Genomic DNA, 13382 nt, shown 5'->3' on the forward strand with positions numbered 1-13382 from the left:
CCCCTACTTTGCCCCCGGGGGCCCCCCCCAGCCCCATGGCCGGCCCCGTCCCCCATCCCGCACGCGCCCCACGCGGGTGCTGCCAGCAGGGTTTATTCGGGAGAGGGGGGAGCAGCCCCGTGCGGGGCCCCGAGGAGGCCGCAGGGCCGGGCTCAGCGCCGGCTGCGGTGGCAGTAGAAATCCCATTCCTGGAAGGGAAGAGAGCAGAACAAGGTGAAAAAGAGACCCCCCCCCCCGCGCCCCGGACGCCTGGGCCCCTGCCGCCTCTCCCCGGCACTCACGTCGGTGTCCAGCTCCACCGCCGCCCGCCGCAGGGTGCGGGTCTCCCGCACGGCGCTGCTGGGGAAGTAGCCCAGGCGGGCCGGCTGCTCGCTGTAGTAGTCGCCTTGGACCTGCGCGGGGGCGAGGGACGGCGTTGGGGCAGGGCGGCGACGGCCCCCTCCTCCGGCCCGGCCCCGCGCCCCCCCGGGATAACTCACGCTGCCGCTCCAGAAGAGCTTGCCCCGGCCCCGCAGCTTGGAGAAGACGTAGACCACCTGGCCCCGCTGGAAGTGGATGAAGCGGCAGTCGGGGGCCACGTAATCCGACACGGCCACGGCCACGGAGATGGGGTCTGCGGGAAGCGGCGGTGGGGTCGGCGCCGGGGCTCCGCCGGGCCCCCTGGCCCCAGCCCCGGCCCCGGCACTCACAGCTGCACTCCTCGTCGGCGCAGGCCTTCCTCTCGGCCAGGCTGTCGCGCTGCCTGGCCGCGCCGGGCGCCAGCAGGACGCAGAGCAGGGCGGCCCGGAGCGCCGCTGCCATCGTGGCGTGCGGGAGACGAGGGGACGGGGAAGCGGGCGGGAACAAGGCGGCCCCTTCTCTCGCCTCCGGCGCACACTGGGGCCTTTGTCCCAGGCGGGCGCCGGCGGGAAGGGGGGCACCCGCAGCCGGACGGGGAAGGGATCGCGCCACGGCGGCCCCCTCGCCTCCGCCCCGTCCGATTCCAGACCGGAGCGGGCAGCTCCACGACTCGGGGCTCGGCAGAAACGCGGCGAGGCCAAGACCGCTCCTCTCCCCCCCGGAACGAAGTGCTGCCGCTCCTCTCCCCCCCGGAACGAAGTGCTGCCGCCCCAAACCCCGCGCGGCAAAGAAACAGCTCTGGGAGCCCTTTGAAAAACAGACAAGGGTTTTATTCCAGAACAGAAAGCTCCAGGTGCAATGTCTGCGGAACAGACTCTGGGTACAATGCTTTGCGGACAGGTTCGGTCGTGCCGTCGCCCTTCCCCGCTGCCGCCCTCCTCCCCCCGGTACCAACCGCGGCCCCATGGCCGAGCCGGAGGCGCCGGGCGCTGCGGGGCCGCCGCGGTGCGAGGCTCTGTGGCGAGACGGCGTCACTTACCCGCCCGGCAGCGCGGTGGATGCGGCAGGCGGAGGTCCGGCTCCATTCGACCCCGGGGCGCCGCGGGGGAAGGAGAGGGGCTGGGGGCAAAGACTCGGCCAGCCTCGGGGACAGACTTACCTTCTGGGGAGGGGGGGGAAAAACAACAAGCGAGCGAGCCCCGGAGCGGGGGCTGGCTGGGGACGGAGAGGCAGGGCTGGGGGGGGAGCAGTCCTGGGAGCTCGGCGCCTGCCGGATCACTTCTTGGCGAAGGAGATCTTCATGGCGTTGTTCTGGGTGATCTTGAAGCCTTGCAGGGCGTCGCGGGCGGCTCCCGCCTGCACCTCGTTATCGAACTCCACGAAGGCGATATCGTGTCTGCCCGGCACCAGGCGCACCTCCTTGAACCCGGGGAACCTGGCGGGGGGGACACGGCGGTGAGCGGGGCCCCGGCCACCCCCGCGGCGCCTCCCCGCGCGCCCCCGGCGCCCCCAGCCCGCACTCACTGGTTGAACAGCATCGAGAGCATCAGCTCGTTGGTCTCCTCGGGCAGGTTGGTGAGGAAGAGGATGTGGTTGGGCGGGTTCTCCGAGAGCTGCCGAGAGAGCCGGGGTCAGCCCGGAGGGGCTCCGCGGGGGAAGCCGGGCGCCTCCCGGCATCCCGCGGCGCTCCCAGCGGAGCCCAGGGAAGGCCCCCGAGTCCCGTTCCCTGCCCCTTTCCCGCGACAGAGCTGCCCCGCGCGGTTTGGGGCTGGTGCGTTTGCCTCTCTCCCCGTTGGGGGCCTCGGCCCGCGCGCAGCTGCGCTCCCAGCGCCCGCACTGGGCTGCCGCGGTAAGTCCGGCCCCGCGCTCGCCGCCCGCGTCGGGGGCGCCCGCCCGTGCGTCACCTGCTGGGGGGGCATAGCCCCGGGAGGGATCCCGCCGGGAGCCATGCCGGGCGGCGGGATCATGCCTGGCGGCGGCATGTAGGGCGGCTGGCCAGGCATGTGGTGCATCATGCGGGGAGCCTGGTTCATCGGCGGCATTCCCTGCGGGAGAGAGGCGAGCTCAACGCCCCGACCCCCCGACACCCGCCCCGAGCAAGGCCCTGGCACTCGGATCCGTCCCGGCGGCAGCTCCGGGCGGCAGACTCACGGGAACGGCCCCCTGGACTGCGGACGCGACCGGAGCGGCAGCCCCAGCAATCGCTTTCTTGGCTGCGGGAGTTTCTTGGCCTTTGGGCTTCCTCTTCTCCCGCTTGCGGTCGCGTTCCACAAAGGTTCCCTTCATCTTGGCGATGATGTCCGAGTCCGTCTTGGCGTACTGAATCCTCTGGGGAGGGAAAGCAGAGGAAAAGGCGTCAGGGGGCCCTGCGGGCCCAGGGAGCCAGCTCCCGGCAGCACGGCGCGCACGGGCAGGGCTCACCATGGGCTTGTCGTAGAAGGGGAAGCCCTGCATGGAGCGCAGGGCGTTGGTGGCGCTGCTGATCTCCTTGAAGATGACGAAGGCCTGACCCCGCATCTTCAGGCTCCGGGACACCAGGATGTCCAGGATCTGGCCAAACTGGGAGAAGATGGCGTAAAGGGACTTCTTCAGCTCTAGGAGAGAAAGTTCGAGTCTGAAGCACGTTGAGCAGTGAGGAGAACGAGCAGCTGCTGCATGCTAAGAGCAGGGTTCCCCCAGGAGAGAAACGGGCTGTTTTCCTCTGCAGCCGAACAACTTAACTTTTTCTTTGGTTTGTCTGAGAAAAGCCAATCTCCACGACCACCCTAAGGCCTGGATGAAGGCAGGATCCCCTCATCCCTCCCGCGTTCCCTTTGTGCCTGCTCAGGCTGCCCCTCACCATCCTTCTTGATCTTCTCGTTGAGGTTGTTGATGTAGATCGTGTGGTTGGGGCGTGCGTCCTGGACGGCCATGCCGAAGGCGCGACACCTGGATCTGCGGGGAGAGACCAGGCTGGAGAGCGCTGGGGGCAGCACGGGGGGACAGCGGGTCCCAGTCGCGCCCCCACAGGCAGTGGGAGGCTCTGCCCCGGGGACCCGGAGCTGCAGGATTTGGGGGGGGGGGGGGCAGAAACAAGAGGGTCACCCCCTCTGAACCCTCCTGGCGTGGGGGGAGCCCACAGGGCTAATGGGACGCGTCCCGACCCTGGAGCCCTGCAGGGACCTGCAAGGGGGAGGAAAGACCCCAGAAGCCCCAGACCCAGGGAGCTGGAGGAAGAAACAACCTCAGGAAAGGGCAGAAGTCCCCCCGGGGGGAGGGGGGAAGACCCCAGAACCCCCCAGATTAAGGGCTAAGAGAGGAAATAGCTCCAGGGATGGGTAACCCCCCCCCCGGCAGGGGGGTCCCAGACACCCCCCCCCCGGGGAGGAAGGGGTTAATGCCCCCCCACACCCGAGGGTCACTACATCCGGGTCCTTCCCCTCCCACGGGGGGGGGGGGGAACATCCGGGTCCTTCCCCACCTCAAAGGTCGAGGAGGGTGGGAGGGAAGGACCCGGATGTGGAGACACTCGTGAGAGGGGTTTGGGGTATCGGACCCCCCCCCTCACGCGCACACACACCCCGGTGGCGGCGGGGGGGGGAACCTGCCGCCCCGCCACCGCCGCCACCGCCCGCCGCCCCCGCCCCTCACCGATGGCCCCGAGCGCGCTGCTGCCGCCGCCGCCGCTGCCGCCAGGCCCTGCTCGCCGCCCGCCAATGGCAGCGCGCCCGCCTCGCTCTCGCCCGCCAATAGCGAGGGCGGCCAATCAGAACGCGGCAGGCGCTGGCAGGGCGGCCAATGAGAAGCCCGTCGCCGGGCTGGAGGCGGCCAATCAGGGCGAGCCGCCTGATGAATGCCCGGCCCTCCGGGGTGAGGAGCCCCTCCCACCGGAGCGGCCTTAAGGCCACGCCCACCACCTGCGCGATTGGTCGAGCGGAGCCGGCGGGGCCCAACGCTATTGGTCAGTTCTGTCACGTGGCCCGGAAGGGGCGTAGCAGAGGCCGGAAGCACGCGCGAAGGGATCGGTCCGGGGGCACGTGCGCGCGCAGCGGGGGTTGCTCCCGCCCCGCGGCCTGACCTCTGATCCCTGACCCCCCCCCCCGCCATGACCTCTCGCCTCCGGCACGGGCGCCCTTTGACCTTCGCCTAGGGGATGGCCCTGGTCGGGGCCGGGGCGGCGCTGCCGCCAGGCCCCGCCCCCGCCCGGTGTGCCCCGCCCCCCCCGCCGCCGCCGCCGCCGCCCCCCCCCGCGCCGGGGCCGCCCCCGGGCCGGTTCCTGCGGGAGGCGCTGGAGCGGGCGGGGCCGGCGGACCGCGACGGGGGCGGCCTCCGGGAGCTGCTGCGGCGGCGCCGGGAGAGGTGGGCGCCGGGGCCCGGGGGGAACCGGGGGGAACCGGGGCGGGGGGGGGGGGTCCCGGCGCGGCCTCTGCCCCGTGGGAGCCCCGTGGCGGCCCGGACCCGGGGCCGTGTCCCCCCGGTGGCGGCCCGGCGAGGGGTCCCGGGTCCCTGCCCCAGTGCGTGTGGGGGGGGGCGTGGACCCCGCGTGGGCCGTGTCCCCCCCCTCCACACGCAGGTCACCAGGGTCCCTCTGAGCCGCTGCCTCCCCCCAGCTTCAGCGGCCACCTGAAGTGGCTCCTCTTCCACCGCCCGGTGCCGTCCCTCATCCAGGAGGGTCCCCAGTAAGTGCCGGGACGGGGGGACGGAGGGGGACCGGGGGGTCCCGGCGACCCACGGCCCCCTCTGCCCCCCCCCCCAGGTGCGGGCTGGTGGCCCTGTGGATGGCCGGGGCGCTGCTGGAGCCCTCGCGGAGCGTCTCCCTGGAGCAGATCGTGCGGGCGGCGCGGGACCGGGCCTTCACCGCCCAGGGCGAGATGTTCTCAGGTGAGGGGGGCCGGCGGGTTGGGAGGGGTAATGGGGGGACCACTCCGAGCTCCGGTGCCGAGGGACACCGGGATTTCCCTGCCCGCTCCATGTCGTCCCCCCCCACACCTCCCGCAGCGGCTGACATGGCCACGCTGGCCCAGGAGCTGTTCCCGTGCCGCGCGGAGCTGCTTTCGGGGGGCCTGGAGGGCGACAACCGGCCCCGGATCCTGCGGCACCTGGCCGCCGGCCGGCCCCTGCTCGTGCCGTATCCTCCTGCAGCCACGTGCCCCCCCCCAATCCACCCACCGGCCCCCTCCCCGCCGCCCCGTTGCGCCCCTTAACGCCCGCCGCAGCTACGACGAGGACAGCAACCACGAGCCCTGCTGCCGCCAGGGCCACAAGGCCCACTGGGCTGTGGTCTCAGGTACGTCCGCGCCTCCGGGGAGGGGGGGAGACGGCGACGGGGAGCCCCCGGCTGCCCCACGGCGGAGCTGAGCGCGTCCCCCCCCGCCCCAGGCACGCTGCTGGGCCTGAGGAGCGCGGCGCTGGGCCCCGGCTGCCGTGAGGACGCCGAGATCCCCGGGCTCTTCCACCCGGGGCCAGGGCCGCTGCGGCCGCCGCCGGATGAGGAGGTGGCCGAGCTCTTCCTGCTGGCGCAGCAGGGCAAGAGCCGCCGCGTGCAGCTCTGGGGCTACGGGCGGCTGCACGAGAGCAACGCGCAGCTCACGGACTTCAGCCCGCGCCGGGCGGGCGACGGCAGGGTCTACGTGGTGCCGGCGGGCGGCGTGCGTGCGGGGCTCTGCGGCAAGGCCGTCCTGCTGCACCCCCCGGCCCCCGGCGTGTAGCTGCAACGCGGGGCCTCGTCCCGGCTCTGCTCCACGCCGCATCGCTCGCCCCAGAGCGGGCACTGGATGGATGCGGCAAGAGAAGACGCCCCGACCCCGCCGCGCGCCCCGCTGCAGGGGGTGGCCGGGCGCTTTTGGGCCGTCCCCGCCTCCCCCACTTGCCGCCAAGGCTTCGCCGTGCCGCTCGCCGCCGGGACACGCCGCTAACGGGCGTGGAGAAGGGCCGAGCCGGTGCCGGGTTTGCGCACGCTGCTTCGCCCCAGCTGCGCACGCGATTAAAGGCGAACGTTTGGGAACCTGCTGGCGGTGTCGGCTCCCGCTGCGCCGTGCAGGGACGGCTCCTGCCCCACACTGGGGACCTCCGGGCCGCCCTGTCCCCGAGCCCCTTCCGTCCACGGACGGGTTGCTCCGGGCCGCTGTGGGGGGGGGGAGAAGGGGGGCATGGCCCGGACGCCTGGGTCCCCTCCGTGGCCCTGTCACTGGCTGGGGGGAAACTGAGGCAGGGGTGGGGTGGCCTGGGGGTGGGGCCCGAATGCCTGGGTCCTTCCCCCACCCTCCCCCAGGGATTCCAGCTGGGAATGGGCCTAGGGGGGAGATCTGGGGGGGGGGGGGTTGGGGTGGCTGCTCCTCTGCACTGCCCTGGGGTGGGGCTTGTGGGCAGGGGGTGGGGCTCACTGGGGAAGGGCAGGGCTTGGTGAGCAGGGGGTGGAGCTCACTGGGCAGGGGCGGGGCTTGGTGAGCAGGGGGCGGGGCACCCCTGGGAGCCAAGTAGACGGGTTGCAGGGTGCAATGGGTGCATTAGGGCCGGGGGTGCGACGGAGTCCCGGGCCGCGTGGGTGCAGGGTTTGGTGGGTCCCTGGGTGTGCGAGGTGCAGGGTGCAATGGGTCCCTGGGCTGCATAGGTGTGGGGTGCACAGAGCGTGGGGTGCAATGGGGCCGGGGATGCAGTGGATCCCTGGGGGTGCACAGGGTGTAGGGTGCAACGGGGCCTGGGTGCAGTGGGGCACAGGGTGCAATGGGTCCCATGTGCAATGGGGCACAGGGTGCAATGGGTGTGGGGTGCAATAGGTCCCATGTGCAATGGGGCCCGGGTGCACAGGGTGTGGGGTGCAATGGGGCGGGGTGCGCGCTCGTGCCCGCCCCGCCGCCTCCGGCGCATGCGCGCTCCTGCACCTCCCCCGCCCTCCCGGCACGGGGCGGGGCCTCCCCTTCCCTCCTCCCTCATTGGCCGCCCCGGCGGCAGGCAGGCGAGGCCCTGATTGGCTGCCGGCGGGGGCGGGGCCGCGTGGCCCGGAAGCGGCGCGATGGCGCGGAGGAGCGGGGTGAGCGCGAGCGGGGCCCGGCGGCCGCGGGGCCCTTTGACCCCGCCGCCGGTTGGGGGCCGGGCCGCGACGCGACCTTTGACCCGCGGGGCCCTGCAGGGTCGCTGGGCCGCGACCTAACGGGGTGGATGAGCGGTGACCTTTAACCCTCCCCCCGCCGCCGGCCGCGGGGCGGCCCGGTGACCCTTGACCCTGCCCTGCACGCGGGGCCGTGACCTCTGACCCGTCCCGCAGGTGGCTGCCGTGTGGCCGGTGCTGCGGGGGGCCGCGGGGGGGGCGGCGCCGCTGCGGCCCCCCCTGGGCCGGCCCCGGACCCCCCCCGCGTCTCCCTGCAACCCCGCGGGCAGCGAGAGGGTGAGTCTGACCCCTGACCTCTGACCCCGCCCCTGACCCCGAGCACTGACTGACCCCGAGCGCTGACCCCCCCCTCACTGAGCCCATTTGACCCCCTGTTTCCCTCCCCTCCCCCCCTCGGGATGAGGCTCTTTGACCCCTTTAAGCAGAGTCCTTTGACCCCCTCCTCCCCTCAGGGACCTTTTGACCTCTGACCCCCCTGGGCAGTGACCCATTGACCCTAGTCCTGATCCCCCCCCCCAGGTAGAGACCCTCTGACCCTCAACCTCTGATCCCCCCCGACAGGGACCCTTTGACCTCTGACCCCCCTGGGCAGAGACCCTTTGACCCCCTGGTTCCCCCCATCCCCAGGTTGCAGCCCTTTGACCACTGACCCCCCCAACAGGGACCCTTTGACCCCCTGGTTCCCCCCATAGAGACACCCCTTGACCCCCCCGTTCCCGTGCCCGACCCTGCCCCATCCCCTCAGGGTCCCCGTGGGGCGGGTGGCCGCGGGGGGGGGTCTCAGCCCAGCCTTGCCCTCCCCGCCCAGCTCCCGGCGCCTCCCGCACGCCCCCTGCACCGGGACGCGGCGCTCCGAGCGCTGGCGGCCGAAGACGTCCGACGGGCCCGGGAAGCCCGGCAGAAGGCGGGCGCCGAGGAGCAGAAGGTGGGGAGCGGGCCGGGGGGGCCGCACCCCCCCGCCAACCCCGCGCCCCCCCGCCGGCCCCGCGCCCCCCCGCCGCAGCTCAGCGACAGGGCCCGGCAGCGGACGGTGCCGGCCTCGCGCCTCGGCCGCCTGGCCAGCTTCGGAGGTACGGGGGCCGTGGGGACGGGGACGGGGGGGAATGTGGGGGCGGGTGGTGGGGGGGAACGGCTCCCTCCCTCTGTCCGTCCATCCCTTCCGCTGTCTGTCCCCAGGGCTGGCTGTGGGGCTGGGCCTGGGGGCACTGGCGGAGGCGGCGCGGACCTCGCTGAGCCGGGAGCGACGGCCCAGGCGTGAGTACCGGAGCGGGGAGGCGGCGTCCGGAAAGGGAGGCGGAGACGGGGGGGGCTCTGCGTAGGGGGGCGCCCCCCCATCCCATCCCGTCCCATCCCGCCCCGCGGGGGCTCACGCCGGCTCCCCTCGCCCAGCCGCCGGCTCCCTGCTGGGCTCCAGCCCCTTCCTATCGGAAGCCAACGCCGAGCGCATCGTGGACACGCTCTGCCGGGTGCGTGGCGCCGCACTGAAGCTGGGCCAGATGCTGAGCATCCAAGGTAGGGTACCCCCCCGGAGCAGCCGCCGCCGTCGGAGCGGCTCCGGTGCCACAACCGGCTCCTGGCTCCGGCACGCGCCCTCTCCCCGCAGACAGCAGCTTCCTCAGCCCCCAGCTGCAGAGGATCTTCGAGCGCGTGCGGCAGAGCGCCGACTTCATGCCGAGCTGGCAGACGAGCGTGAGTAGCTCCGTGCCCTGCGCCGAGCGGGCGCCGTCCCGGCTCCCGGCGCTTCCCGGCCTCGCCGTGGCGCCTGGAGGATGTTTTGCCTCGGGGCTGCTTGTCCCTTTCGGCCCGAGAGCCTCGGATTCGTGTCAAACGCGCTGCCAAACGGTCGCCTTCCCCTGGACCGGGGCAGGAAGGCGTTTTCTTGCGTCGCCTCGCGTTTTCTTGCGTCGCCTCGCGTTTTCTTGCGTCGCCTCGCGTTTTCTTGCGTCGCCTCGCGTTTTCTTGCGTCGCCTCGCGTTTTCTTGCGTCGCCTCGCGTTTTCTTGCGTCGCCTCGCATTTTCTTGGCGCAGGGTTGCGGCGGCCCGAGCGTCCCGGCACACGCGTGTGTGTGTCCTGGCTCACGTGCCGCCTGCTCCCTGCTCCACAGCAAGTGCTGGCGGAGGAGCTGGGACCCGCCTGGCGGGAGAAGATGTCGGCCTTCGAGGAGAGGCCCTTCGCGGCCGCCTCCATCGGGCAGGTGCACCTCGGCGTGCTGCGGGACGGCACCGAGGTGGCCGTGAAGATCCAGGTGAGCCGCGGGGGGCGAAGGGTTTGGGAGGGGGGAGCCAGGATCCTTCCCGGCCCCGCGATCCCCATGTCCACCCCTTCCCGAGCTCCGCGTCCCCGCAGTACCCTGGCATCGCCCGGAGCATCCGCAGCGACGTGGACAACCTGCTCTCGCTGCTCAAGATGAGCATGGCGCTGCCGGAAGGTGAGCTCCGAATCCCTGGGAGAAGGAACCTTCCCGGGGGCTGGGGGTGCCCCACACCACCCGCCTGCTCTGGGGGGGGGGGTGGGAGGGGGCCGCTGCACCCCCCCCCTAAATCCTCGCGCCTCCCCGAGGCCTCTTCGCCGACAACACGCTGCAGGTCCTGCAGAAGGAGCTGGAGTGGGAATGCGACTACCGCCGGGAAGCCGGCTGCGCCCGGACGTTCAGGTACCGCCGCGGCGGGGGCCGGGGAGGGGAGGGGAGGAGAGGGGGGGGGCTCGGTCGCGGCCACCCCCCCGCCCTGCCACCCCCACCGGCGCCTCCCCGGTGCCCCCAGGCGGCTGCTGCGCGACGACCCCTTCTTCGCGGTGCCGCGCGTCATCGACGAGCTCACCGCGGATCGGGTGCTCTCCATGGAGCTGGTGAGCGGCGTCCCGCTGGATCGGTGCCTGGAGCTCAGCCAGGACGTCCGAGACGAGGCGAGTGGTCCCGGAGCCTGGATTCTGGCAGCGGGGTGCCGAAAGCTGCCCTCACCTCGTGCCGAGGGGGGGAGCGAGGCACCGCCGCGTCCCTCCCACGGGTTTGGGACGTGCCTGGAGCCAGCCCTGCTCCTCTCTGCTCCGGAATAACCCCCTTGCCTCGCTTTCCCCCCCCCCCAGATCTGCTCCAACATCCTGCGCCTCTGCCTCCGGGAGCTCTTTGAGTTCCGCTTCATGCAGACGGATCCCAACTGGGCCAACTTCTTCTACGACGCCGGGAAGCACAGAGTGAGGCGGCTCCCCGTTCCCGGGGCGAGGGTCGGCCGGGGCCATGCGGAGCGGGCGCAGCCCAGCTCTTCCGCCTTCCGAATTTCCTGCCGCGCCGGCGGGTCGCGGCTCGCGTGGCCGGGACCCAGGGTCTCCGCTCCCTCTGGATCCTGCTTGCATGGCCGGGACCCGGGGTCTCCGCTCCCTCTGGATCCCGCTCGCGTGGCCGGGATCCGGGGTCTCCGCTCCCTCTGCATCCCGCTCGCGTGGCCGGGATCCGGGGTCTCCGCTCCCTCTGCATCCTGCTTGCGTGGCCGGGATCCGGGGTCTCCGCTCCCTCTGCATCCCGCTCGCGTGGCCGGGATCCGGGGTCTCCGCTCCCTCTGCATCCCGCTCGCGTGGCCGGGATCCGGGGTCTCCGCTCCCTCTGCATCCCGCTCGCGTGGCCGGGATCCGGGGTCTCCGCTCCCTCTGCATCCCCCTCTCCCCGCTGCGTCCCAAGCGGAGCATCCCCTGGCCGCGGGGACGAATCCCAGATGGGCTCCGCTCGCCGGGAAGGCGCTGCTCTGCAGGGTGGGTCAGGATGCGGCGGCGGCAGCCCTCGGAGGGGAGCCGAGCGCGGGGGGCGCGCGTCCGTCTTGAGCATCCGTCTCTCCGTCCCTGCTGCCTTCCAGGTGACCCTGCTCGACTTCGGCGCCAGCCGCTCCTTCGACAAAGAGTTCACGGATCACTACATCGAGGTAGGGGCCGCGCTCGCCCGGCCGGACGCCCGGATCCCTTCCCGCCCGGCTCCTCTCAGCCCTCCTCCCGCAGGTGGTGAGGGCCGCGGCCGACGGGGACCGGGACAAGGTGCTCCGCAAATCCAAGGACCTGAAGTTCCTGACGGGCTTCGAGACCAAGGTGAGGCAGGCGCTCGGGGTGGAGGACGGGGCTCCGGGACGGTGCCGGCGCTCACGGCTCCCGCCCCGGCAGGCCTTCGAGGCGGCGCACGTGGACGCCGTGATGATCCTGGGCGAGGCCTTCTCCGCGGCGGGGCCCTTCGACTTCGGGGCGCAGAGCACCACGCGCCGCATCCAGGCCCTGGTGCCGGTGATGCTGCGGCACCGCCTCGCGCCGCCCCCGGAGGAGAGCTACTCGCTGCACCGCAAAATGGCCGGATCCTTCCTGGTGTGCGCCCGGCTCCGGGCACGCGTGCCTTGCCGCGACATGTTCGAGGAGCTCTACGCGCGGTACTGGGCGCCGCCGCCGCCGCCGGGGCCCTAGCTCGGTGTGGGGATCGGGGTCTCCCCACATCCCCCCCGGACCCTCGGAGCAGGACCGGCATCTCCCCGTATCCCCCCACGGACCCTCGGAGCAGGACCGGGATCTCCCCAGATCCCCCCTGAACCCTCGGAGCAGGACCGGGATCTCCCCGCATCCCCCCTGGACCCTTGGAGCAGGACTGGCGTCTCCCCGCATCCCCCCCGGACCCTCAGAACAGGACTGGCGTCTCCCCGCATCCCCCCTGGACCCTCGGAGCAGGACCAGGATCTCCCCGCATCCCCCCTGGACCCTTGGAGCAGGACTGCCATCTCCCCGGACCCTCAGAACAGGACTGGTGTCTCCCCGCATCCCCCCCGGACCCTTGGAGCAGGACTGGGATCTCCCCAGATCCCCCCCGGACCCTCGGAGCAGGACTGAGGTCTCCCCGATCCCCCCGCGCACCGCCGGCCTCCGGGCTGGCCCCGTGACGCCGCTCTCAGCCCCGGCCCCGTGCGGGGTCTCCCTCCTCCCGCCATGGGCAATAAAGACGGTGGATTTTCCCCAAGCTGGAGCAGTTTGTGGCCCAGCCGGGGTGACCCTGGAGCCTGTTTTTTTGGGGTGGTTTTATGGGGTCTCGTTCAGTTGGGGGGGTCTGTTTTGGGGTGGGTGTCTGTGCTTGGGGCAGGTAGGTAGTGGGCAGTTGGTTTTGGGGCAGGAGGCCCGTATTTTGGGGCAGGCCGGTGCTGCGGGGTCAGTTTTGGGGCCCGGAGGTCCGTATTTTGGGGCAGGTTGGTGCTACGGGGTCGGTTTGGGGGTGAGGGGTCCGTATTTTGGGGCAGGTTGGTGCTGCGGGGTCGGTTTGGGGGTGAGGGGTCCGTATTTTGGGGCAGGTTGGTGCTACGGGGTCGGTTTGGGGGTGAGGGGTCCGTATTTTGGGGCAGGTTGGTGCTCCGGGATCAGTTTGGGGGCGAGGGGTCTGTATTTTGGGGCAGGTTGGTGCTCCGGGATCAGTTTGGGGGCGAGGGGTCTGTATTTTGGGGCAGGTTGGTGCTGCGGGGTCAGTTTTGGGGCGAGGGGGGAGTAGCCCAGCTGTGTGTATGGGGGGAACCAGATGGAGGGGGCGGAGCCTCCATGTAAATGAGTGGGGGTGTGGCCAGACAAGACCTAATCTGCATATTTACGAGCCCTCAAGCCGGTGGGGGCGGGGCTGTGGTGGTCTTGCCTGTGCCCCCCCGATAGGGGAGGAGGCGATTGGGGGGCCTCATTTGCATATTCATACGGTTAAGGCAAATGAGGTGATAGAGGGGGCGTGGCCAGGCGCATCTGTAAAGACGGGAGGGGCTTCGGGGCGGGGCCAACGGGAGGGTGAAGTCGGCTCATTTGCATACCGCAACCCCTCGCCCAATGGTGTGGGGAGAGGGCGGGGCCGATGAGTATATTTGCATATGGGGGCGGTGCGCTCGCCCCCGCCCCTCGGGGTGACGCCTCGTTCGCATATGCATGAGGGGGGCGGGGCCGCGGGCGGGAAGCGGAAGGCGCGTG

General features: G+C 72.1%; 4 protein-coding genes across 5 annotated transcripts; 2 read left to right on the forward strand and 2 right to left on the reverse strand.

The window, feature by feature from the left end:
* Positions 1 to 77: 77 nt before the first annotated feature.
* MIA (MIA SH3 domain containing) lies at positions 78 to 983 on the reverse strand. Its single transcript, XM_067314425.1, has 4 exons — positions 690 to 983; positions 480 to 613; positions 282 to 392; positions 78 to 188 (listed from the first exon to the last, which is right to left on the reverse strand). Exons 1-4 carry the CDS (start codon positions 799 to 801, stop codon positions 153 to 155), a joined length of 393 nt encoding a protein of 130 aa, XP_067170526.1. The 5' UTR covers positions 802 to 983; the 3' UTR covers positions 78 to 152.
* Positions 984 to 1147: 164 nt separating this feature from the next.
* Positions 1148 to 4033, reverse strand: SNRPA (small nuclear ribonucleoprotein polypeptide A). Its single transcript, XM_067314426.1, has 7 exons — positions 3970 to 4033; positions 3179 to 3273; positions 2761 to 2933; positions 2491 to 2667; positions 2244 to 2384; positions 1864 to 1952; positions 1148 to 1774 (listed from the first exon to the last, which is right to left on the reverse strand). Exons 2-7 carry the CDS (start codon positions 3249 to 3251, stop codon positions 1615 to 1617), a joined length of 813 nt encoding a protein of 270 aa, XP_067170527.1. The 5' UTR covers positions 3252 to 3273; positions 3970 to 4033; the 3' UTR covers positions 1148 to 1614.
* Positions 4034 to 4551: 518 nt separating this feature from the next.
* On the forward strand, positions 4552 to 6326 carry ACTMAP (actin maturation protease). 2 transcript variants are annotated; one of them, XM_067314495.1, is made up of 6 exons: positions 4552 to 4677; positions 4929 to 4997; positions 5075 to 5199; positions 5317 to 5446; positions 5535 to 5605; positions 5698 to 6326. In XM_067314495.1, the coding sequence occupies exons 3-6, from the start codon at positions 5097 to 5099 to the stop codon at positions 6024 to 6026; spliced, it is 633 nt and encodes a 210-aa protein (XP_067170596.1). In that variant the 5' UTR covers positions 4552 to 4677; positions 4929 to 4997; positions 5075 to 5096; the 3' UTR covers positions 6027 to 6326. The 2 variants fall into 2 exon arrangements, with proteins under 2 accessions (XP_067170596.1, XP_067170595.1); XM_067314494.1 differs by lacking the exon at positions 4929 to 4997 and having other exon boundaries at positions 4601 to 4677.
* An 849-nt stretch (positions 6327 to 7175) lies between these two features.
* Positions 7176 to 12437, forward strand: COQ8B (coenzyme Q8B). The gene is made up of 15 exons (XM_067314499.1): positions 7176 to 7348; positions 7583 to 7702; positions 8235 to 8351; positions 8430 to 8496; positions 8603 to 8680; positions 8816 to 8938; positions 9030 to 9115; positions 9532 to 9672; positions 9774 to 9855; positions 9987 to 10080; positions 10190 to 10331; positions 10512 to 10619; positions 11273 to 11338; positions 11412 to 11498; positions 11571 to 12437. Exons 1-15 carry the CDS (start codon positions 7331 to 7333, stop codon positions 11859 to 11861), a joined length of 1620 nt encoding a protein of 539 aa, XP_067170600.1. The 5' UTR covers positions 7176 to 7330; the 3' UTR covers positions 11862 to 12437.
* The last annotated feature ends 945 nt before the right edge of the window (positions 12438 to 13382 follow it).

Source organism: Apteryx mantelli, chromosome 35, assembly GCF_036417845.1.
Source record: "Apteryx mantelli isolate bAptMan1 chromosome 35, bAptMan1.hap1, whole genome shotgun sequence".
Taxonomy (NCBI): domain Eukaryota; kingdom Metazoa; phylum Chordata; class Aves; order Apterygiformes; family Apterygidae; genus Apteryx; species Apteryx mantelli.